Source organism: Xenopus laevis, chromosome 1L, assembly GCF_017654675.1.
Source record: "Xenopus laevis strain J_2021 chromosome 1L, Xenopus_laevis_v10.1, whole genome shotgun sequence".
NCBI lineage: Eukaryota > Metazoa > Chordata > Amphibia > Anura > Pipidae > Xenopus > Xenopus laevis.
The window spans coordinates 158,912,930-158,938,872 of NC_054371.1; the positions used below are offsets into that span (position 1 = coordinate 158,912,930).

General features: G+C 36.5%; 1 protein-coding gene across 1 annotated transcript; it reads left to right on the forward strand.

Moving 5' to 3' along the window:
- Positions 1–25,943, forward strand: myo1h.L (myosin IH L homeolog). The gene is made up of 31 exons (XM_018260943.2): positions 1–156; positions 255–370; positions 1,276–1,474; positions 1,921–2,001; positions 2,160–2,339; positions 2,412–2,510; positions 3,254–3,367; positions 3,568–3,639; positions 4,214–4,333; positions 4,751–4,818; positions 5,143–5,248; positions 5,782–5,862; positions 6,645–6,736; positions 6,896–6,990; positions 7,901–7,947; positions 8,060–8,140; positions 8,398–8,503; positions 9,644–9,761; positions 10,338–10,451; positions 10,599–10,675; positions 11,673–11,741; positions 15,075–15,159; positions 16,436–16,595; positions 16,999–17,082; positions 17,369–17,462; positions 18,855–18,910; positions 20,394–20,529; positions 21,010–21,080; positions 22,226–22,323; positions 24,446–24,542; positions 25,659–25,943. The coding sequence occupies exons 1-31, from the start codon at positions 25–27 to the stop codon at positions 25,680–25,682; spliced, it is 3,072 nt and encodes a 1,023-aa protein (XP_018116432.2). The 5' UTR covers positions 1–24; the 3' UTR covers positions 25,683–25,943.

Below are 25,943 nucleotides of genomic sequence, written 5' to 3' on the forward strand. Positions count from 1 at the left end.
CAGGGAGGACAAGAGAATGGACGTATGCACATGGAAGGGTCGTTGTCTGCACGGGACAAAGTTGGTGTACAGGACTTTGTTTTGCTGGATTCCCACACTAGCGAGGCAGCGTTCATGGACAATCTACGAAAACGATTTCAGGAGAACCTCATTTATGTAACACCTTATTTTATATATCTATTGAGTACTTTGCATATTTAATGATATAGAGACTGTATAAATAAACATACATAAATATCTTGTGCAATCTTTAGACATACATAGGAACAATGCTGGTGTCTGTGAATCCATACAAGGAGCTTGAGCTGTACACCCAGAGGCAGATGGAGCTATACCAAGGAGTAAATTTCATTGAACTCCCACCACACATGTAAGCTTCAGCAAATGTATTTGTATTTAGGTTGTTAGGCATGGATTGTATTTGCACCAATCATTAAATTCAAATTAATTTATTTCTCATATTTGTCGCAGAGGCTAGGTTTCAATATTGGTAGATTACTTTTTTCCATCATTGTTGGTGTCCCTTTTGAAAATTGCTTTGTTAAAAGAATTAATGATTCACTGTACTGTACCATCATTTTTAATGCAACTTTTTTATTTGTATAATGGAAATATTAAGAGATAAAGTATGTTATATTTTCTCTCTTGTTTGGTTGGCAATTTCAGAGATGTGTAAATGGCTGCATATTGCTGGCTAACAACTTTCCATACCTTTTCAGTATTGTTTCAGTATTGTTCCTTACAGTAGGGCCATGGCGTTGGCCCGCTTGTGAAAAGCCATAATTTTCATAATTTTTGCCCACACTTACAGTGGAACTATTGGTTGATCACCATTGTAAATCCCTGTTTGTTGACTGCCATTGTAAATGCGGCCAGTAAAAAACATACCAAAGTCATAATTGTGCTCAGTGGTGCAACTACAGAGGAAGCAGACCCCGTGACCGGGAGGGGGGGCAGGGAAAAGGGGTGCCCTGTTTCCTCTATAGCGTTAAAATCCCCCTCCCTGACACTTTCTAGTTCTTATAATTAACGCACTTGTGTCTGAGCGACCATGTGGCGGGGGAGGGGGTTGCAGCCAGCCCATTTTTATTACGCCCCTGATTTTGCTTGTAGCTTATACAAATATTGTACTGTAAAACTATGTCAGCATAATTATACAACACAGTGCAACAGGAAAACTGAAGTGTATACAGAACTCTTATAAATTAAGTTTAAATGAATAAAATGTAAAGCAATAATTCTTTTATCTCACTACATAAATTTCTCTATCCTTAGATATGCAGTTGCCGATAACGCATACAGGGTAATGTGCACAGAGCGTAATAACCACTTTATCCTTATCTCTGGTGAAAGTGGTTCTGGAAAGACAGAGACATCTAAGAAGATCCTCCAGTACCTTGCCATGACATGTCCTATCACTGAGAAACTTCAAACAATCAGAGATCGTCTCCTTCTCTCTAATCCTGTACTAGAGGTACAAAAAAATATAGTATATGAATGTAAATCTTTTTTATTTTTTTTTCTATCTTAAATTACAGTACAAAATCAAATTAAGATTGATTGTAAATCAGCGATAGAAACACAGCTTCACTTTTTATTTGAACAAAAAAAATTCCAAATTCAAGGTCACTTGATCCTATGCAGTAAGTGGCATGCAAAGATATCTATCAAGGCCCAGGCACAAGTTTATCACTTACTAAAAAGTTAAATATTTCACATTAAAAGAAAAGTTAAAGCAAATGAATGGATGTCCATTATTTTTAGTAAAAAAAAAAATATGGTGATAACCTATAAGTATAAATACTTAGAAGCTTTAGTGTTCTCTGATATAGCTTAAAAATCATGTTAAAAGGCAAAATGTTGAGCTGTACGGTTACATGCACATGCAGTATACAAAATATATGTATTATTATTTTTTAGGCTTTTGGAAATGCCAAAACAATCCGCAATGACAATTCAAGCCGATTTGGAAAATACATGGATGTGCAGTTTGACTACAAGGTAAAAATATCCTCTAGGCTTATTTTCTAAAGTTTATACAATATACCTGTGGTTGTCAGCCTGTGACTGTATATCTAATACTAAAGTGCTGGACCTCATCAATGAGATGAGAATGTGTCACTGTGAAAGTTGTCTTTTTCTGTGGTTTTTTTCTGCAGGGAGCCCCCGCTGGAGGACACATCTTGAGCTACCTGATAGAAAAGTCACGCGTGGTTCACCAAAATCCCGGGGAGAGGAACTTTCACATTTTCTATCAGCTGCTGGAAGGAGGTGAAGATCATCTGATCCGTTGGTTGGGCCTGGACCGTAATCCACAGACATACAGTTACCTGATTCAAGTAAGGTCGTTTAAATTGATAAATTCTGTACAATGAAATGTTTCTTTATAAACGGTTGATTTCCTTTGCTAGGGCGAGTCTGCCAAAGTAAGCTCAATCTGTGACAAAACCAACTGGAAGCTCGTCCGTAGGGCATTCACTATCATTGAATTCACAGAAGCAGATATTGAGGTACAGTATTCTTTGTTACTTTAAAGGTGACTTTATAGTATGATCAATATATTTATATATATATATGGAGAGAGAGAGAGAGAGAGAGAGAGAGAGAGAGAGAGAGAGAGAGAGAGAGAGAGAGAGAGAGAGAGTTTCTTGGTACTGTGTCCTGGTGCTTTCCAATTATTTTTTTAACGATGAAATGATAATTGGTTTTATGCATATTCATGAACTGGATTTTGCTGAAGCAATGATAATGTCAGAAAACAAAAAATCTACAGTACAATCAACAGACAGGAGGGCCCATCCCACCCAGGCCACAGTCTGGACAGCTATGAGTTAGACTTTCTGTATTGTATTGTAAGCATTTTATGGCAAAATCACATCCGACATATGTCTCACATTAAAGGGATCACTAACTCTGGGGCCTACTCATAGCTTATACTGTAGAAGGTCAGAATGTCTAATGAAATACACAAATATGTCCCTGATACATATGGTAATCTAACCCTAGATAGTTCAGTTCTGTATGTTTCTGAGTTTTGTTCAGGTATTTACTTGGTTCACAAAATATGGAACCAGATAGAATATGTGCCACACACAGCAGGTATGTTGTCTGCATTAAAATACAAGCTGATCTGTGTTCATTGTGAGCACCAGATGCATCAGGTCTGCACCATCTGTACAGATGTGAGCCACGTTGCATAACCTGGAGTAATATGTTAACAAAATTAATTGTTGCCATTCATATTTCTCATCAGCATCTATTTGGAATAGTAGCCAGTGTTCTACATCTGGGGAATATAAAGTATGAAGAAGACACCCATGGTCATGCAATCATTAAGAATGGATCTCAGCTTCAGTGGATATCTAAGGTATGCCTTGGAGCAATGAAATACTTTCATAAAAATGATATCTGTGTATTAGCTAGAATGTGTTAAGTAAGTGTTAATATTCTAGCTGCCTGTTCTTTGTAGTTGTAAGGGGTGAGTGAATTCATGTTGCTTCTCTGTTTTCTCTATATTTTCCCATATAAGAACACTTTATATAACCCTTTTGTTTTTACTTCCCATAGTTGCTCGGTGTCCCTGTATCCATTTTGCAAGAAGCACTGACACATAAAAAGATTGAAGCTAGGGCAGAAGAGGTATGTGACAAATGAACATGATTTTAAGATTATATGAAATCAGTATATCTCCTAAAGAAGTTTTGCTCAACATATTTATACTGTATCTAAAACAATTTTCTTCTCCAAAAGGTATACGGGTTTAGGCTGATCTATCATATTGTACTTCTTGTACCTCCCTGCCTGTGTGCATGGGGTGGGGGGGGGGGGTCAGACACAGTTTTGAAAGCTTTGCTGTTCTTCTGCAAGAAAGTCCACTGCCATAAAATCCTGCATTTAAAGACTTGCATTACTTAATGTGACTGTAGGTTATAGGCATGTTTACTTGCAATAGACTGAGGTTCAAAATAGGTAGGCAATTCTCTAAAAGAGAATAAGATTAAATTTTAATCAATATGACTTTTAGAAGCATTGCTATATGATACTATTAGAATAACTTATTTTTTGCAATGAAAATGTTATAATAAATGTTTGAAATAAATGATTGAATGCACTTTTTCGTGCATGTTATTATTGTTTGAAGTTTGTTTGGATGTTGTTTGTTCTCAGGGCCAGAGAGACAAGAAATGTTTGAAAGTCATTTTTTTATTTGCAGGTTCTCAGTCCTTTGAATTTAGAGCTGGCTTATTATGCTCGTGATGCCCTCGCCAAAGCTATTTATGGAAGGTCTTTCAATTGGCTGGTAAACAAAATTAATAGCTCTCTGGCCAACAAGGTAATTCACCTACCAACTAGATATCTTTTGCCAAGAGGCAAATTTAAAATGCTGTTTTGTCCAAACTTAATCAAGTAAACTTAATATTCTTTCTTAAGATTTGTAGTAGCATCTAATCTTGAGTGCCAACCAGCTTCTTACAGTTCTTTGCAATAATAAAATGTAAAGAAAGTCAAATACAGGCAATCTCAAGTTAGTTTTACCAGCTCTCTCCTTCTGGAGTGTTTTTCTTTTTTTTTACATGTATAGTAAAACATTAGATTTTTTGCTATTTGCACTTGTTGCATCCCCACAATTTAGACTGTTACACAAAATCTATTTAGGAGCTTAGCTAAATACGTTTATATTTATAATTTTGCAGTGTGGTTTTTCTATTACGTGTAATATATAATTGTATTAAAACTTTACTGTTAATAGGAGCCACCAAAGAAAACAGTTATTGGACTCCTTGACATTTATGGATTTGAGGTTTTTGAGACAAACAGGTAATATAAATTGCGCACAAAATCCTAAAAGTGAAGTACAGGTATGTGATCTATTATCAAACATGCTTAGGTAAACAGGTTTTATGTATAGGTATATTTCTATCATCTGGAGAACCATATCAGGCAGCAAAAAAAAAAGTTTGTTTGCCATTGCTATGGATTTATGATTGTTTTGTTAACAGCTTTCCCATATTCATGCTTTCTGGTTAGCAGGTTTCTGGATAATAGACCACATACCTTTAATAACAAAAAACTTTCCATTACATATATATGAAATGCAATTGTAGTATCTTATGTCAGTCTCTTATATTTGTAACTCTGCAGCTTTGAACAGTTCTGCATTAATTACTGCAATGAGAAGCTACAGCAGCTCTTTATTTCCATGACACTAAAGGCAGAACAAGAGGAATATGAAATAGAGGGTATTGAGGTAAGAAACACTGCTCTAAAAGCAGATTTACATATATTTACCTACTATATACAAACAGAGAATACACAACCGTACTCTGTTGGCAAATACAGACATGTTGTCGTGCCCTGTCTACTCTTTTTGTCCTGCCAGATAATATATTCAAGGCTTAGACCTCAATCATTCCTTTAATTACTGCTATCAGTTTCACTTGAAGCACTTGGTACACTGTATAATGTTTTTAAATCAAGTTCACAGTGCCAAGGAAGTATCTACTGTTTAATCAACCTTACACGTTTCATAAAGTAATGGAGTTTCCTTATTAGTGAGATGCAAAGAATACAACTGTTACTGTAGGTTGGCAGGCCAGTGGCCTGGCTTTGCATATAGAACAGTCTTTTTCTGGAGTGATCTTTCCAGGCTCACATATCTGGGATGTGTGAAATTAATTTATTTGCTATTTTACTCCCTTGTTGCATTAATTTTGGTTAAAATGTTTGTATTTTCTGTGCACTGATCTATTTATGACAATGTCTTTTTTTTTATAACATTAGTGGGAACCTGTACAGTACTTTGACAATAAAATTATCTGTGACCTAATTGAAGAGAAGTATAAAGGGATCATTGCCATAATGGTAAGAATTGCATATGCAAAATATTCAAATAACTTCTGTTATAGAAGAGGTTCTAGAAAAACAGGGCAATAGTCCATAGTTAGAAAGTCCTTGGTAAAGGCTTTCTTTAAGAACAGTGGAAATACTTTTGTGGCCTACAGAACATCAGAGTGATAGCAATTATCTTTCCTATACACAGATAATCTACCGAATATACTCGAGTATAAGCCGAGTTTTTCAGCCCCCAAAATATGCTGAAAAACTCTACCTCGGCATATACTCGAGTCGCCGGCGTCTAAGAATAGTCGCCGGTGCCTAAGAATAGTCGCCGGCACCTAAGAATAGTGGCCGGTGCCTAAGAATAGTCGCCAGCATCCAAGAATAGTCTCCAAGAATATTTGCCGGCGTCCAAGAATGGTCGCCGGCATCCAAAAACGAGACGCTGGCACCTCCAATGGGAGCAGAAACCCTCAATTTTTTGATTGAAACTTACCAGAAGCTGCTTCATTTCTCACCCTAGTCTTATACTCGAGTCAATAAGCTTTCCCAGTTTTTGGAGGTAAAATTAGGTACCTCGGCTTATACTCGGGACGGCTTATACTCGAGTATATACGGTAGTTTTCTTTTTTTAAGCTCACCATATATCTGCCACTTCTACCTGTAGTTAATATTCTTTGTGTTCTTATCTAAGTCAGTGCTAGAGCTTTCTTTTGTGTACAGCCTGTAAATGTATGATGATTGCATCCCATTTATCTTTAAAAAACGATATGTATATGTAGAACTGTTGTTTTATGTTCTAATAGGACGAAGAGTGCTTGAGACCTGGGGAAGCCACAGACCTGAGCTTCTTAGCAAAACTGGAAGAGAAGGTTGGAGATCACCCCCATTTATTAACGTAAGTGCTCAGCTTTTTGTTTGTTTACATGTGAAAATAAGACAAAATTCTTACTGTGCCTCTAACCCAAATTGGGATTCCATTCTGTTGTGATTGTTACGATAATTTGACTGGGAATTAAGTACTATATGATTATTTTCCACTATCTTCTGTAAATAGACGCAAACTTGCAGATCCGGTAGCCAGAAAAACCATAGACTGGTTGGATTTCAGGCTTATCCACTATGCAGGAGAAGTTACATACTGTGCAGTTGGTGAGTAAAAAAACAGAACCTCTCAAATACTTTTGCTCTGCAAAAGAGTATTTTGGACTTGTTGGGTTCATCTCCTTTACCATTTGTATACATTTTCTATATCTTAATTTTAATCTGTGTTGGGCTTTCCATTTTCGCTCCGTGTGTCCTGACTGAGCACTGTGAAAATATATAAACACCACTCGGTGTAAAGTACCCTAAAATAAACAACTAATAGACTTTTTGGTAGTATATAAGTGCACACATGAATTAATAAATGTATATGATATATAGAGCATAGCAATACTTGCGGCTAAATTACCCATTCTAGTACAGTTCTATAATAACAATTTATAAATGTATTATATGGTATAGTAATCCACTGATCCTGACATGAGTTAAAAGGGAGAACACATCATATAGTCAAGTAATTTAATAAGACTGTTTGTTTATTGAGAATAATTATTATTAAGTAAATCATTTAAAACTATCAATCCCCCACAACACCTATTTCTGGCATTGTAGCTATGATGATGTAGCAAACGTCTTCTCTTCCCTATAATAGGAGCCAAACAGTTCAACCATACTGGTGCATGGTATAGCTTCAGGGATTTGAGGAGATTCTAGGATCCATATATCGAGAGTGCATTTTCCAAAGAATATTGGGATCTATTAAACAATTGTTTAAAAAAATGACTATAAGGTGCTCACATCTTTTTAGCTATACACAGGGTATACAGTATTTCCTATCACCCTAAGTACGATGCACCTATTAGTATATCAGCTATCCTATATATGTTTCCTTGGCAGTCACACTCATTTTCCAGATGATGATGATGATGATAATGATATGTATCATTTGAAAGAGATCCGATTATTTATGTCACGTGCAGATATAATTGCCCTAATTATTGTTTTTCTGTTTATTTAGGGTTTTTGGAAAAAAATAATGACTTGCTATATCGAAATTTGAAAGAGGTAATAAAATGCATCTTCCAAAATGTATCTGTGTCACACAAAATAATTAAATAATTATTGTTATTTATACATTATAAATTAGATTTATTAATAATCTGTTTGATGTTTGCAGGTGGTTCTGAAATCTAAAAACTATATCTTAAGAGATTGTTTTCATTCCTCGGAACTGGACAACAGGAGGAGGCCAGAGACTGTGAGTGAATATAATCATTTAATATATGGCTATTGATGAGGCACAAGTTACCAACTCATTGTACAGTACTGATAAACCATCTTGTGATACATGTCTACCTGTATAAAAATTAAGATTTTTATCCTGCAGCAACTAAAGTGGTACTGACACTTTCATACACATGATAGGAATATCAACATGTCAGTATAACTGACAAATAGCTATGTTGTACTGAAAATCAATTTTACCAGTTTTTGCCCTCACTTCTCTATTTCCAGGTAACAACACAGTTCAAGAACAGCTTGTCCTCCCTGATAGAAATCCTTCTGTTAAAGGAACCGACATACATTAGGTGTATCAAGCCAAATAACAACAAACAACCTGGTGAGAACATCGTCTGAAGGAAAACAGGTTGTTTCTTCAGTCTTGGATATTGCTTTAGTATGGAGACAGAGTGAACACATATATCTATATTGCATTGTCAATGGGAGATTCATGTTTTAGGCACAAACTTTAAAATAACTATACCTGAAAACAGCAACAAGGCTGTTATATCAAAACATACACACTTTATTTAAAACAACGGTATCACAACATTGGCAAATACTATATAAATTTGGAAGACCTTCTGCATAGGTATCTGCAAAAAATGTTGTTTCATACTACAGGTATAGGATCTTTTATCTGGAAACACAATATCCAGAAAGCTACGAATTATGGAATGGTTGACTCCCATAGACTCCATTTTATCCAAATAATCCAAATTTTTTAAAATGATTTCCTTTTTCTGTGTATTAATAAAACAGTACCTTGTACTTGATCCAAACTAAGATATAATTAATCCTTATTGGAAGCAAAACCAGCCTATTGGGTTTATTTAATGTTTAAATGAATTTCTAGTAGACTTAAGGCATGAAGACCCAAATTGCGGAAAGATCCATTATCCAGAAAACCCCAGGTCCCGAGCATTCTGGATAACAGGTCCCATACCTGTATCAGTTTGTAGAGAAATTAAATTCAGTCTCTACTTGAATAGCAAAACTTAAATGTTAATGTTGAAATATGCAACCACTGCATTGAGTAAGTCACACATCTTTCCCAGCAAGAAAAAGGTAGTTAAAAGTGCCCATTAGCTGCTGAGTAGTGCACCAGATGTAATTTATTTTTAGCTTCTGCTCAGTATAAATCACTAGGAGGCAAATATTAAATTTTAGCCCCCATGATGAAATATTTTCTTTGTTTTGAAATGCCTACCCCTAGTCCAGAAACATTATTCTATAAAACTGATTAAATTTATGATGCTGAATCTGCATTGTAGAACCCCACCGTTATTGATTTTTTTTTGTTAACTTAGAGACAAAAAATTAACATATATAAACAAAAGCAAGCATATGAAGCAGCAAAGACAAAGATAGAACTGCATGAAAAATGGGATATTGCAACATTGCCACAACAACCTATGAATTGAATTCATCAAATCTCATCTCTTTTGGATCAATGTGCTTCTGCTGTTTCTGTTTACAGGAAAGTTTGAAGATATGATCGTCCGCCATCAGGTAAAGTACCTGGGCTTGATGGAGCATTTACGGGTCAGAAGAGCTGGATTTGCCTATCGAAGGAAATATGAGATATTCTTGGAAAGGTAACTCTACAAAAAGAAACTGCTTAGCTGCAATTAAGAATTGACCTAAAAGAACACGAAAGGCTAGTAACTTGCAGGTAACATTCTTAGTAAAATTTCATAACATAGAGAAGTAGATTTTACTAACTAAACCAATTTATTCCTAAGTTTATTCATATGTTGTATTGTTATATTTTGGTGTAAATTTTCACATTGCTCTGTTTTATATACAATTTGCTGTGCTGTTTAGTCATCACACCTATTATTCTTCATTCATAATCCACATCTTAGATCATGACTGCATGGTGCATATATAGAGATTCCCCAGTACATTAAATATTATATGAAAGGGTTAAGATAGTTGTTTTTATGTCGTGGTTACAAATATTACTTAGTACAAATTAATACCTACAGGCTGATAATTCATAACCTCCAGTTTAATGTACGTTTTGTATAATGCAGTTGTTAATACAGAATAAAGATGGTCCTTTTTTGTGCCATGCTCTTTGGGCTAGCCCTGTCCTTGCAATTCAACCATCTGTCAGTTTAAGTAATTCATAATAATACATAATTATACATGTGTTGTTTCTGCTTTAGGTACAAATCACTGTGTCCACAAACTTGGCCTAACTGGGCAGGCCCAGCCCGAGAAGGAGTGGAAAAACTAGTGAAGTACCTTGGATACCAACCAAATGAATACAAGTTGGGAAGGTGATCTCAATTTCAGTTTCCAAAAGTGTTTATATCTGCAGCCATCGTGTAGCTGGTTGTCAGATATGCTGCTTTTATTTTTATTCTTCTGATATAGATACTGCTTTTGGGAGTAATGCATTACACTCTACTCTCTCTGTCTTACAGAACAAAGCTGTTCATTCGTTTTCCACGTACACTGTTTGCCACTGTGGATTCATTTGAAATAAGAAAGCATCAGCTGGGTAAACTTTTCATGCCACCCCTGTAACAATACTTTTGATACCTGGATATCAAACACACCACACGTTTGTAAAAGCCCATTGTTGCAGTAAATGCACATATTTAGTATGATTGGAAGAATTTTGCCACTTCCATTAAGAAATGTGTGCCTTGAGAAGGAGGAAGCAGAATACTACAGTATAAGCAGCATGATGCATCCATAGAAAGTGTGGCATACTAATGATACATCTTGAAGTCAATCGATCCATTTGAATGTTGGGGTTAATAAAGTAAGGCTTTCCAAAAAAATAAAATACTTTAGGATATTGATATTAGCCTCTAATTGGTTGTAAATCCAAACATAAATGTTTGTATAATGAAATTGAAACTTAACTTTAAGCAACTTTCCACTATACATTAACATTCTCAGTGTTAATAAAGTTACAAATATAATTGCTGTTAAAAGCAGTTTCTGTATGTTGCTCGGCCATTCCATTGATGCAATTGGCCCTCAAGTCAAGATTGCATTTTCTCACAATGCCTTAAATGTTCTGCAAAGGACTTGTGGGAAATGCATTCTTGACTGGAGGAGCTAACAACTGCAACATGTTTCAATGTTACAGGTAATCAGAACCTAGAGTGCAGAGGGCAAAGCACAGACAAACAAATAGCTTCAGAATCATTGAAGACCTGCAGTGCATGTATACTGGAGAGTTGCTTCCAATTAAGCTTGCCTTCATTATGGAAAATGTTGCAGCCTATTTAATGAGCACAACTTTGTTTGTGTCTTCTTGTTTGACATCGATTATTTTATTGTTAGAATAAGAACAACAAAAAATATTTTTCCATTCTGCTGGTCATACAGATGTTGTTTGCAAATAGTGTGTTTGCACACTTTTTAAGAAATGTACGTACTGTTTTGTTCTATTATGTTGAAAATTCCAGACTGCCAAAAGAATCAAGGAAAGTACCTTAATTGTTATCGCATCCTATGTTACTTTATTCTCTGTGTATTTCTAGTTTCAAAAATCCAAGCCAAATACAAAGGGTGTTTAGGAAAAAGAGCTTTTGAGAAGAAGAAAAAAGCAGGTATTGTTTACTCTTCCATATTTGCTCCCTTTCTGCAGGTGTTTATGGCGATGCATGAGGAATACCAAATTTGCATTTGAAATAACTTTATTACCTTTGTTCTAAAAAATATACATATTTGCTGTTATTTGGCATGGAATGTGCTGTTATATGTAAATACTTAACCCAGCAGTCTGCATATAATACTTAAGAATAATTTTCAAATCAAAGGGGTCCAAAAGATACATTTTGCATAATGAAAGAAAATGTAATTTCAAGCAAGTTTCCAATAATATAATAATTCCAAATTTAAAATGATTTTAAAGTGATTTGTAAAAGAAATTGCAGTTGAAAGTAATATTTGTTTATCCCTTTCTGATTGACTTAAAAATCAGTGTAACAGAAGTCAGTTGTGGAATAAAACCAGTTTTAAATTAAGGACCTCTTTAAAAAATAGTAGCTCAACTAAATAAGAGGTACCAGCAGATCTGGATTGGCAATATATAGATTCTGCAAATGCCAGAGGGGTTGCTGTAAGATGCCATAGATAGTCACCAATTATTGGGCCTGAGGGGACAGTTCGGCTTCTGTGTACTTGAAATTCAGAGACGAAATAGGGACTGGAGAGCCTTTCAATGTAGTCTGAACTTTTTTTGGCTACTTTGACCTTCGAATTGGCTACTTCGACCTTCGACTTCGAATTGAACGATTCGAACTAAAAATTGTTTGACTATTCGACCATTCGATAGTCGAAGTACTGTCTCTTTAAAAAAAACTTCGACCACCTACTTCGCCACCTAAAACCTACCGAGCACCAATGTTAGCCTAAGGTGAAGGAAAATCGTTCGATTGTTGAATTAAAATCCTTCAAATCGTTCGTTTCGAAGGATTTAATCGTTCAAACGATTTTTCCTACGATCGTTTGAACGAACGAATTGCGGTAAATCCTTCAACTTCCATATTCTTCGACAGTCGGTGGAATTAACCCTCGATATTCGACCAATAGTAAATGTGCCCTGTTACATGTTTCGGACCGCAAAGGTCCTTCCTCGGGTGCATGTTACAAATATTTTAATTACAGTGACCTTTTTAAACCCTGTTCACCTCCCATCAGCCCCAACTGCTTCCTCAGCTCCATCTAGTGGCCAGAGGACAGATTACAAGACCTTCATTACACATGGATACTATTGCACAGTTATACAATTTATCCAAATAGATACACCAAAATGTAGCTTCTAGTCTTTACAATGTTTCTTTATTATATATAAATAAAAAGTTTACTTGGTGTCATGAATCCATCTGTTCGTGTTTTTCAAATCTATTTTGTCCTTATATTGAAGGTTTAGTCAGTTTTTATAAGTTAGAATTTTACACTGAACTAGGGACATATTATGGGGCAAATTCACTAACCTGCGGAGTTGCGCTAGCGCAGGCTTCGCCACACTTGGCCACACTTGGCCGCACTTCGCCAATTCACTAAAATCCGAAGTTGCGCTCAGGGAGGCAAACGTTAGCGAAGTTGCGCTAGCGTAAATTCATCAAGGAAAGCGAAGTTTCGCTAGCGATGCCTAATTTGCATACGGCGCCAAGTTAAAGTGCAATGGACGTATATGTAGGAACAAATACATTACACTACACAAGCCTGGGAAAGCTTTATAAAATAAAATAGAGTTGTTATTTTGCCCTATACATGTGCCCACTGTATAGTTTAGGTGCCATATGTTAGGAAATGTAGGGGGGAAGGAGGGTACACCCAAAAAAATCTTTTTCAACCCTTAAAAAAGGAAAAGACGCCAGCGTTTTTTGAGACTTAGAAAAAATGTCAACTTTTTTTGAAGCAAGCCCTATCTACTCTATTGCACTTTGCTTGGTCTGAGGTGGCGAAGGTAAGTCTGGCGCAAGAGGTAACGTTCAGTAAAATGTGCAAGTTAGTGAATTAGCGTAGTTACATCCCTTCGCCATAGCACAACTTCGTCTGGCATAAGGGTGCGAAGTAGCGTTAGAGTAGGTCCACTTCGCTAACGAATTTATGCCAGCATCCGTTAGTAAATCGAAGTAACGAAATGACGTCACGCTGGCGAATTTGCGATACCGTTAGGCTCTTTGCACTTTAGTGAATTTGCCCCTTTGAATCTCAGTCCAGACGTTGGTGCCAAGTAATGCAGACACCAGATTAGTCATGGCCACTGCCATTAACATTTATTCAGGTGATGCCTCTTGTCAAAGCCATGTATCCTCTCCTGACAGCTCAATCGCCTCTGTCCCATATCTTAGAACAGTAGTTCTTGTTGGGCTTGGAGCTGTGGAGGGTGTAGCCTAAATGCCTAGTAGAGTATAATTGCCTGTTCGTGCTTCTAGATAGAAGCCAAAAAATGTTGTTGCAAGGCACACTGGTAACTCACGTATTGATCAGACCGAAGTTCATGGATAAAAATAAATGCTTTATTTAAATAACCATCTCTCGACTGACGCGTTTCGTGTCACTAGGACACTTAATCATAGGCTTGAGCATTAACAAACATGGGTCAGTATTTAAAGGCTAAACCACCAATCAAAAAGGAGGGGGAGGAGAAAAGGGAAAAATGACATCACATAACAAATTCACACAGAATTTAAAGGCAACACGTGTCTAGTTACAAAAATATGTATAAAAAAAACAGTACACCATTACATTAAAAACAAGTATCAATGAACAAGGTGATTACACAATAGCTTGTAATATATTGATAAATTATTTGATAAATTATTTAGAAGAATACGTTTTAGAATATGATAAATTATTTAGAAAAATATGTTTTAGTGCTTCTAGCTAGACCTAGAGCCCAGCTTAATGGTCAGTTGGGGTGAGATTTAACATGCAAACTTATTTATTGCCCTTAATATTATTGGAACAATGGCTGAATGACTATACCAGTGAACTTGTTATAATCTAAGGGGGGCTATAAGTCAATGGGACTGAAAATGAGATCTTTAACTGAAAGGGTCAGTCACTGCCTTAGAGGAAATCATATGAAACACAAATTTTCTTTGCAACACAACACAATCTCCTACTTTCTTTTCAGGAAGGGTCATCTACTACATGTGGTATGTCCAGGCCCAGATATTTTTTAAAGGCAGTGAAGCTATTATAATTTCTATATGTACTTTAGCAACAGACAACAAACTCCTTGTGATCAGGGCAGATAGAAGGCTAGAATCAGATATGTTAAAATAGACCACTAACTAGCACTTTGCAAAGAGAAACCATGTATTTTTTGTGGCCTTTACCAAAATAAAAGCACATATTTGAATGAAATTTTCCCAATGTCGTATTAGGTGTGATATGCTAATGTTACTTTTCACCTTGTTCTTTAGCTGTTAAGCTAGAGTCATGCTGGAGAGGGGTACTAGCTCGCAGAGAAGCAAAGAAGCGCGCGTGGGCTGTGCAGACCATCAGAAAGTATGTTTTATATTGTACCCCTATACTAACCTTAGCCATTTATGTTGGATATGTTAAACCTTTAGCCCTGCACCATCCTGCAGCCCAATCACTCTAGAAAAATTGTTCCAAATTTCTTTTCTATTGTGTTTTAGCAAAATAAACTTTACTTAAACGATTTAAATTGTTTAAATCTTCAGTCTTGAAATCACACAATCACAGCACACAGACAGTAGCTATTTTGTGGACACTGTTATTAAGGTGAGATTTTTATCATCCAAAAATCTTGTTTATGCCTGAGGCATAGAGGTGGGGCAGGCTATTTTAGATTGACAGCTGAGATATCTATCTACCTTTATAACACAAATGGGTGTTTTAATAAAAAAAGCATTTGGATTTCATGTTTAATTTGAAAAGGATTATGTCATGTTTCATATTTTTACTTGCGTGTAAAATAGTTAAGACATAGAGGCTTTTCTAGGTAGGTAAATTGTCAGTATGGGGTTTATACACACACACACAAGTGCTTGAGTTAACAGTCATTAAAATTACAGGAAAATTAGAGAGCTAATTCCCCTGGCTTTGTTAAGCTGCATTCCTTAAAGGGTGGTTTGCCTTTAAGCTAACTTTTAGTATGTTGTAGAATAGCTAATTCTAAGCAACTTTTCAATTGGCCTTCATTTTTTCTTTTTTATAGTTTTTAACAATTGACCTTCTTCTTCTGACTCTTTCCAGCTTTCAAATGGGGGTCACTGACCCAATCTATAAAACAAACACTTTGTAAGGCTACAAATGTATTATTATTGCTACTTTTTATCACTCATCTTTCTATTCAAGCCCTTTCCCATTCTATTTTAAAACAATGCATGGTTGCTAGGGTAAGTTGAACTTTGGCATCCATACTACTGAAATTGAAAACTGGAGAGCCGCTGAATAAAAAGCTAAATAACTCAAACACCACAAATAATAAAAAAATTCAAATGCAAATCGTCTCAGAATATTACTCTTTACATCATACTAAAAGTGTATTTAAAGATGACCAATCCTTTTAAATAGGAACTGCTATCTTGCAAGTCACCAAAGCCATGCCAGTGGCCACACAGCTCCTGTTCCTGTATAATGGTCATTTCTTTTTTTCGTATTGACTGAAAACAAACTTATATGGCATATTTAATCATATGACACGAGTGAACCAATTTTTCAATCAAATAATAAATAGGTCTTACTTCTGATCATTCTAAGAGATAAAGATGTCTCAGGCGGAATTCTGAATGTTTTATTTTTTATTTATTTCAAGGTTCATTATTGGATTTATCAACCGGAAGAATCCAGATGCAGATTCAAACAAAAACTACTTTAGCATGATGTATTACAACTATCTCTGGAAACTAAGGGAACATGTGCCCAGAAATGTGCTGGATAAAAGATGGCTGACCCCACCAGTAGCCATGGAAAAGGTACTCTATTGGAATAAAGAAATGGTATAAAAACACATTCACCTAGAAGAGAGCAATGCAAAATTCAGTAAAGCTAATATACTATAGGAATCATGGGAGTAGTCTTTTTTGAATGCAATACAGAAAATATGTTAAAATGTTATAATGTTATATTGAAAAACACTTCAGTACTATAAGTGGCTTTATAGTACATAAAGAGGACTAGATTAGAAAATTGTATGTTGTACTCCTCTCTCATTTTAGATTATAAAATGAGCAGGGTCCTCTTTACCTCCTGTATTGCTTAGTATTTGTATGGAATCTGTGAGTCTGATTTATATACCTTTCTGTATGAAGTCCTGTGGCATATGTTGATGCTTTATAAATGCATGTTATTAGTAAAAATGTATTCTTCATGTTTCAGACATCAGAACTTCTACACAAGCTATGCATAAGAAATTTAGTAAGGAAATATTGCAGGACAATCACCCCTCAGAGAACAAACCAGGTATAACACTTTCTGACATCTGACTTCCATTCACCTATCATTTCTCCATCAAAATTAAAAAAAAAATTGTATTTCATTTATTGTCCAACTAGCTACCTGCTTTCCTTTCCTGCTTTTCCTTTACACACTTACCCATACAATGGCCATCTCTACCACATTATGGCAATTCTTACCCCACTGTGCTGATGTGTGTTAAAGAGTTTATATTTAATATTATTATCACCTATCCTTAGATTCCTCACTCATTTCCATAAGCTATATTTCTTGAGCATATTTTGTTTTACAGCTGCAGCAGAAAGTCGTGACTAGTCAAATCTTCAAAGGGAAGAAGGAGGGTTACAAACAAAGTCTTAGCCAGCCTTTTGAAGAGACTCGTTTGAGTGAGTTTACATTACATATCATAAATCACAAAAGATGATCTATTTATCAGACTAATTAATTTACCCTAGCCCTCTACAATGCAAAGTGTTCAATAACACAGCTCCACACATTCGTGTAACTAGATTCATCTGTTTAACCCATATTTATTGAAACTGTATATGAATTAGGGGCCTCATGGGTCCCCTATACCTCCTGGGCCCCCCTATAGCTCCAGCGTCTGCTTCCTCTGTAGTTACGTCCCTGGCTCCACAAATGTCTTTGGCTAGGGCCACATGTTGTGGATTTTGGTCTGTGGAGAAACACACGCTATTCATGTGCCTATGTGCCTACACCTGAATACATTGCCTTGGGCTTGGGTGCAGACAGACGCTGCGGATTGGGGTGCTGAAACACGAGATTTCGCATTTCACTCCTAAATCTGAATTCTCCTTATAGAGCACCTATACCTGAAATGTTTCCCCTACTGGAGGCACAGGCTAACAGAGCCCACACTCTGAATGTGGGAAACACAAGTATTTGTATTTTTCTAAAAAAAAAAAAAAAAAGAGGCCCCCTATCAAGAGCTCTCACGCCAGATGGGAGCTCCTGGTACAGACATCCATATTGAGGCATGTGCATGGTATTCTCATGTGCATGACACAGGTTTCGGGGATGTGCTGACCAATCTACGTCACACACATGCATTGCTCATTATGCGTATATGTGTGCACCAATATCAACCCTCACAGTCGAAATGATTGCTCCGTAGGGGACTTTTCTTAGTAAAATATTAATGTTTCATTTATCTGGAGAGTGGGCTCTGACATTATGCTGTTTAAAATACTAATCAGATGCATATTATGCCCAGTAAATAGTGTCTTCCAGTTAGTTTGCCCCTCTGCCAACTGACAAAGTAAGGTCTTGACGAAGCTGTCTCATAGCGTAACATTAATCCCACACTATCTAAGCCTTGTCAGTAACACAGTACAATATTGCATTTCAGGTACTTGCAGCTTGTTATTTCCAATTACATTTCCCCAATTTTATACCATTTTTGTCTGAACCCACAAGAGTACTTGTATCCAATCTCATATTTGAAAAGTCAGAATGCATAAAAAACGTGGGGATTCACAAGACCTAAATTCTTTGCACAATGAATTGGCAAAATAGCATAGATGCATACAGTGTCTGCTAATTGTTAGGGGATAGTAATGCTATTTGAGGCATTTTCTAAATCCTTATTTAGTTTATCAGCATGTTTCATCAGCACAGCGCACAATGCAGTTGCCTAATAAGTTATAGTTTCATCTGGAAGCTCATTGTAAGTCTCATGTAATGTTTTATGCTTTATATGATAGGTATTATATCAATTCTTGTTACAACAGTATTTCTTTGTGTTTCTTAATCTTTAGGCGAACAAGATATTAACCCAAAAGTGCTTCAACTCATGAATTATGACAGGATTAAGGTGAGAATGAAAAACAGCATTTCATTTTATCCTTTGTGATTCCAAAACTATACTGAAATGTACCTTTCACTACTTTAGTATATCCAATAGCCTGCTTTACCACAACCATTCTGGTTCCACAATTATCATATACTTACTCCAAATGGCTGGGCAATTTGGCTGGTTTCACAGTTCCTTCTTCACAATAAATACGGGTCCCTCAAGATGCAGTTTTGCCATATTATCAGATCACATTAAGTCTATCTAAACAAACAATTTGATCAGTATATACCTCCCTTTAGTGCACAGCGAACATTAGCACACCATGGAAGTGAGAGGGACTGCTTTTCCCTCTTCTGTTGCGATCTATTCAAGTATTGTACAATATTCAAGTGATTGTTTGGATGACCACAAATGTAGCCCCCTGTGTGTGTGTGTGTGTATATATATATATATATATACTATACTGTATATATATATATATATATATATATATATATATATATATATATATATATATATATATATATATATAGAATGGACAATTCTAACCAATTTTTCAACGATCTTCATTATTTATTTTTTATAATTTTCTTTAATTATTTCTTCTGACGCTTTCGAACTTTCAAATGGGATTTACTGACCCCATCTAAAAACATTCTCTGTAAGGCTACACACATATTGTTTTTTTTCTACTTTTCATTACTCATCTCCCTATTCAGGGCCTCGACTAATTATATTCCTGTCTTTTATCCAAATATGTGCATGGTTGCTAGGGTAATTTAGACCCTAGTAACCAGATTGCTGAAACTACAAACTGGAGAGCTGCAGAATAGATAGTTAACTCAAAAACTGCAAATAATAAAAAATGAAAACCATTTGCAAATAGTCTCAGACTATCAGCTTCTGAATCATACTAAAAGTTAACTCGAAGGTGAACATTCCCTTTAACTGTGTAGTGTTTTTTTCAAAACACTAATACTAACGATAAATGCAGCCCCTCCAGATTGGACCAGTAGCTTGTGTATGAAGCCGTTATCTAATAATGAGGTTCGAAAATTAGATTATCACAATTTGGGTAAAGATCTGCTTGTTATGGCAACCTTGTCAAATGAGCAGATATGACAGTGTATACCCAACATTATTCCTTCATTAGGGAGCCATGTGCAATTTGCCTGGCAAAGTATCATGTATATAGAATTGTATATAGAATTGTACCTTTGTACCGTTGGGCACAGCATACTGCAGTGTTTTGTACCTTAAATGAATGCCAGTTCCACCACTCTCTAGCATTTTGCTATCTGCAGCAACAGCAGCTCCCGTTTACGTCTCAATTTAAAAGGCAAGTGCATTAGAACATTCTGTAAAAGAGTCTATACAAATGAATTACATTTATCAAAAGCTTCTTAAAATTTCTGCTGCACTTTCTATGTAATTATTACTATGTCTCTTATTCTGGATTTTAATAAAAACGCAATAATATAAACGATCACTTTTAAATCAGTATGGAATAGCAGCAGTGAAATACGACAGACACGGATTCAAAGCTCGGCCCCGCCAACTCCTATTGACGCAGTCAGCGGTGTATGTGACTGAGCAAGCCAAGATAAAGCAGAAAATTGAATATTCTGGGCTGAAAGGTAGGAAAACCTACTCATTCAAACCGAATAGACGGCTCCAAGCTCACCCTCCCATTGGCTCCTCCTCTCTTTCCCTGTTAGGTGCCCAGTCCGCAGCGTCCCTACCGCTCCACGTCAATTCAAAATCAAACAGATGGACGGCACTCCATTCAAGTAAATAGCAAATTTATTGCAGGCTCCTACAAGGATCCAACGCCCTACGCATTTCGGGATACAATCCCAAAAACGAGTAGGGCGTTGGATCCTTGTAGGAGCCTGCAATAAATATGCTATTTCCTTGAATGGAGTGCCGTCCATCTGTTTGATTTTGAATTGAAAGGTAAGACACATTTGCTGCAGGAAGAGCTTTAGTAACTTGTTGAAGAGAGTGCTGGACACAGATTTATTTCTCCAACACCCAAATGGTCCGTTAATGATTTCTCAGGTTTACTGCTAGGAGCAAGTTAATCACAGGGCTCTCTTTCTGTACCTGTATTTCAGGAATCTCTGTCAGTAACCTGAGTGATGGATTCCTCATCATCCATGTATCCACAGAGGACAACAAGCAGAAGGTAACATGGTAACATACTTGCACTATCCCCTCATATTTTTCCCTGAAGGCAGGAAAGACAAAATTGCTTTTGGAGGTACAGGTATAGGATTAGTTATCCGGAAACCCGTTATCCAGGAAGCTCAGTTGCCCACTCCCACACCTTGTGTATTACTTCCCTTTAGACTGTATGCCTATGCATAGGGCCTTCCTCACCTTTTGTACCGGTATTGATTGTGATGTATGTAACTCCATATGTTCTATGTATATAATTCATGTGATATAGTTGTATAATCACATTTACTTTACAGTGCTACGCAATATGTTGGCGCTATATAAATACATGTTAATAATAGGGAAGAGCATCTCTTATAGGCTTCATTTTAATGAAATAAATCTCACATATTTCTGTTTTGTCTGTAATAACAAAAAATTACCTTGTACTTGATCCATACTAAGATATAATTAGTCCTGATTGGTATGAAAGCATTACTGTATGGTTTATTTAACATTTAAAGGAGAATGAAATTCCCCCGTACCAAAAAAGCCCCCCTTAACTGCCTGGCATTTCCCCCTCTCCCGCCCCGCACTGTGCATTAGTAAAAAAAAAATCAGTTAAAAGAAATTTGACCCTAAAATGCAGAGCAGCAGATTTACTGGGCGCCATCTTTCGCTGCTTTGTATGCCTCCGGGAAACCTGCGGGAGCATGCACAGTTGGGTCAAGTCAGGAATCAGCTTCAACTGTGCATGTTCAAACCGGCATTGAAGTTGCGGAAGATGGTGCTATGGAGCTCCGCTGCACTGCTCTGGATTTTAGGGTCAGATTTTTTTAAGGTTTTTTTTTACTAATGCACAGTGCGGCGAAGGAGAGGCGGGGCAATGCCAGGCAGTTAAGGGAGACTTTTTTCTCCTTTAAATGATTTTTAACAGACTTAAGGTATGACATTCCAAATTCAAGAAAGACCTCTTATCTGGAAAACCCCATGTCCTGAGCATTCTTGATAACAGGTCCCACTAGTGCAACTGGTGAACTGTTTTCAGGCATTTAGCTGTAAATATTACATGATTTTTATCCTCCAAATTGTATGTGACATAGAAAAGCACTGCTTGGTCTAGTAATTTATCAGTGGCAACAAGGTAATACGTTTTTGTTCTCTTGTATACAGGGAGATGCCATATTACAGTGTGACTACATCTTTGAAGCAGTAACCAAACTGTGCATGTTGGCTTCTAAGCAAGATGCCATTACCATAGCCCAGGGAAGGTACATACAATATTAACATACACGTATATATGATGCTGCCTAAATTAATGCAACATATTATTACTATTATTATTATATATTATTATTATAATTAATCCAACAAAAAGTATTTCAAAGCTCGCACTCAGTAGATGAAGTCTCAATTCATTTCATTTTATTAACTACATTAACTTAATTAATCAAACCGCCAAAATTCGTAAATACACCAATTCATAAACTAAAATGAATGATTATAACAATTCATAGAAAAATCAATTGCACATGATTATTAAATACATGTTTGTTTTAAGTTGATTGAAATGGATGGATTAATTCATTTAATAAAGCAGATAAAAAACAGCTGCCAATGAATGGCTGATACCAGCTAACTGTTAAAAAGTCCAGGAGGTTGAAATATGAGCTTTAATGTCACTTGACCTCTAGCAACAGAACGTTCCTCATTTGTATGTATGAAGGTCAATTAAAAATCCTCACTTTGGTCACAAAAAGAACATTAGACCTTTGATTTATGCAAAAAAATGCATAATTGCAGCTTAAGGTGGAAGAATTAACGGTACTCCAAATCTGAATTATTGACCCCAATTTATGTGTACTTCCATCTGTTTTAGGGATTTAACCATAGAAATTCCACCATGCGTTGTGGACCTCTTCTACTAAGAGATTATGGGGGGAATGTAATTAAAGTCGCAAAACAGCAAAACAATAAGGATAAAAATCCACATCTCGCAATGTAATATTGTTCCTTAAACTGTTATTGCATTGCAAATTTTAATTGCGCACTCTTAAGAAGTGCTTGAAGGTGTCGTAATCTTTTGGAGCAAACATAACGACTTTTTCAGTTAAAAGTTTTATTGCATTTACTGCGCACTGGCGCAAACTATAGAATTCGCAAGCAGTCTTCCACTGTCGGAAGTGGTCGCTAAACAGTTTCCGGGTTCGCAAAAGCTTCATTAAATTTGTGCAAAGCAAAATTTGTTAGCGCAAAGGTATAATTTTTCATATTGGGAATAGTTTTTCCCAGTGTTGGACTGGGATACCAGAGGCCCACCAGAAAACCTTAGGCTGAGGGCCCACTCTCCAAACTTTTATACCTCCTTTCCTCACTCACTCTCTTTATTCTCATAGTCTCTTTTCTCTACATACTAGTCTATTCTTCTTTATTAAGCCTCTTTGTTCCCATAAAGAAATATGGAATGACCATGAAATAGGCCAAATGGTTAGAGGCAAGAGGCCCACTGACACCCTGGCCCACCGGGAGTTTTCCGGGTATCCCGGTGGGCAAGTCCAACACTGGTTTTTCCCTTACCAACTTTTATTACATTTCTCCGTATGTATTGAAGCACCGAAGCTGGAATTAAAGTCACAATTTGGCGCTAGTACAAGAACTGGGCAAGCCTTAAGTTGTTATGTGTAAGTTATGAAGGCACTTATCTCCATAGTGAGGAAAGTTTGAATATCATTGCCTGTTTTAATTACGCAGTGTCTTTACTCAGAATGTATGACTGCAAAGAAAGCATACTGGATCACACCGCTCTTTGGGAGGTTTGTGCATTCCTGGAGGTTCACTGTTTAACTGCCCGCTGTTGTGCTCATTCAGGACCTAAACAACAGCGACGATAAACCATGGTTTATGAATTGGTGTATTTATGAACTTTAGTGGTTTGAGAATTAATTAAGGAGGCCTGTAGTTCATAAAATTGAGCCTTGATCTACTGAGTGTGAGCTTCGAGATACTTTTTGTTGGATTAAATATATATTTCCGTCAATGTCACTGAGAATCTCTCGGAGAAAAAGAAATATCACGTGAAAAGTCGTGGATGTGATTCAATTTAAGATGAAATTCAATTCAGAAAAATTTTTATCACATGAAAACTCTATTGAAGTCTATGGGAAAAAAACTAGAACTGAATTTGGAGAAGTTTTCTCTTCAAATTGAATCTCATCCTTGGGTTTTCACGTGATAAATCATGAGATAACTTTTTCTCACTAATTGAATCTGGCCCATTGTGCCATGTTTTTGTATTCATCAGACAACTGTGTACCATGACTGCTTTCAGATGAGCTTAGGTTCCTTTACTCTTTCTTAGCAGCATCCAATGTTACTGTGTATTATTCCACCTAGCTTAACCTTCCACTTCCAAGGCAAAGAAGGCATCATTGATTTTACACATGGGGCTGAAGCACAAGTGTACAAAGCCAAGAATGGGCACTTAACAGTGGTGAGTAACAAACTAAGACTTTAGGTGGCACAAGAGTTTTTTTTTAGACTTATACAGGTTCCTTATCAAATTGACCATAGTTGTTTGAATTTATAATCGGAGCCTGTAAGCTCCGCTGGGGCAGGGACTGATGTAAATGACGCAGGACCTATAAAATCGCTGTGTAAATGTCTTGGCACCATATAAATGACAGATAAGAAACTATAGGTTGTACAGAGATTGTACAATATCTTTCTATTTACATGATGAGAGGGTATATCTTGATTCCTGGGTTTCCAAATAGCTGACCACATATTTGTAATTAGTAAGTTCTCCCCAGAGACATATTGAGGCAGATTCACTAAAGGCCAAAGTGGCTAACGCTAGCGACATTTTGCCAGAAATCCCAGGCAAATTTTCACTCTGGCGAATGGTCATTACTGGTGCAAATTTTACTGAACGTTAGAGAGAGTCACCAGAGTTGACTTCCCCCCCTTTCAGACCAGGCGAACTGCTAAAATGAAGCTACATCCTCCTCAATCTTATGTCAGTGACATCATATCCTGTATGCTGGAAATGCATTAAAGTTGTAAAAATGCTGACGACTTGTCCTTTTTAAGTGGGATTGCCTGCAAAAGTCAAAACTATTAAACTTTTTTGTGTTAACATTTTCCCCAGACATTTGACGGGCATGGAACATTTGTTTTAGGGTGGGTTCATTTGTAGGGCATTAGAGTATCTCTTTTGTCTTTATTCAGGTTCCTTGGATATTTGTAATAAATAGTGGCCACGTCAAGCATTTGCACCAACATCTCTAATAAAGACGTCCTACGACTTTAATTTACCTGCCCTATTTAAATTGACCTAAGCGTAAGAGGACTAACGAAGATTTGCTAGGCAGAAGTGATCGCTAGTGTCATTTCTCCTTGAAACACTCGCACTGCCAAAGTAACGCTAGTGAAAAGTCGCCAGCGTCCGGCACCCAGGACGCAACTTCACATTTTAGTGAATTAGCCTAGTGGTAGCGAATTTTTGCCTGGCAAAGTGTGGTGAAGCGTTCGCTGGCAACAATTCGCCCTTTAGTGATTCTGCCCCATTGTGTTAATATATCCATAAACACTTCTGTTTTTGTTTTAGGCCACACCAAGACTGAAATCGTAACCGGAAACCTCTGCGCTTCATCATAATGGCGGAATGAGAAAAATTCCCACATTTTATCTCCACTCAAGCAGCAGAATTATTCAATTTTATGTACATTACATCAACATGTGTCATTTTGATTGGAGGATTGCCGACATTATTAACATACTCTGAGGTCCATCAACTATTTATAAGTTTAAGGGTATTTTATTTTCACTTTGGGAAATTAAAGCTATCCCATGGTTTGGCATCTTGTTTTCAATAAAGCAATATCAAAATCTG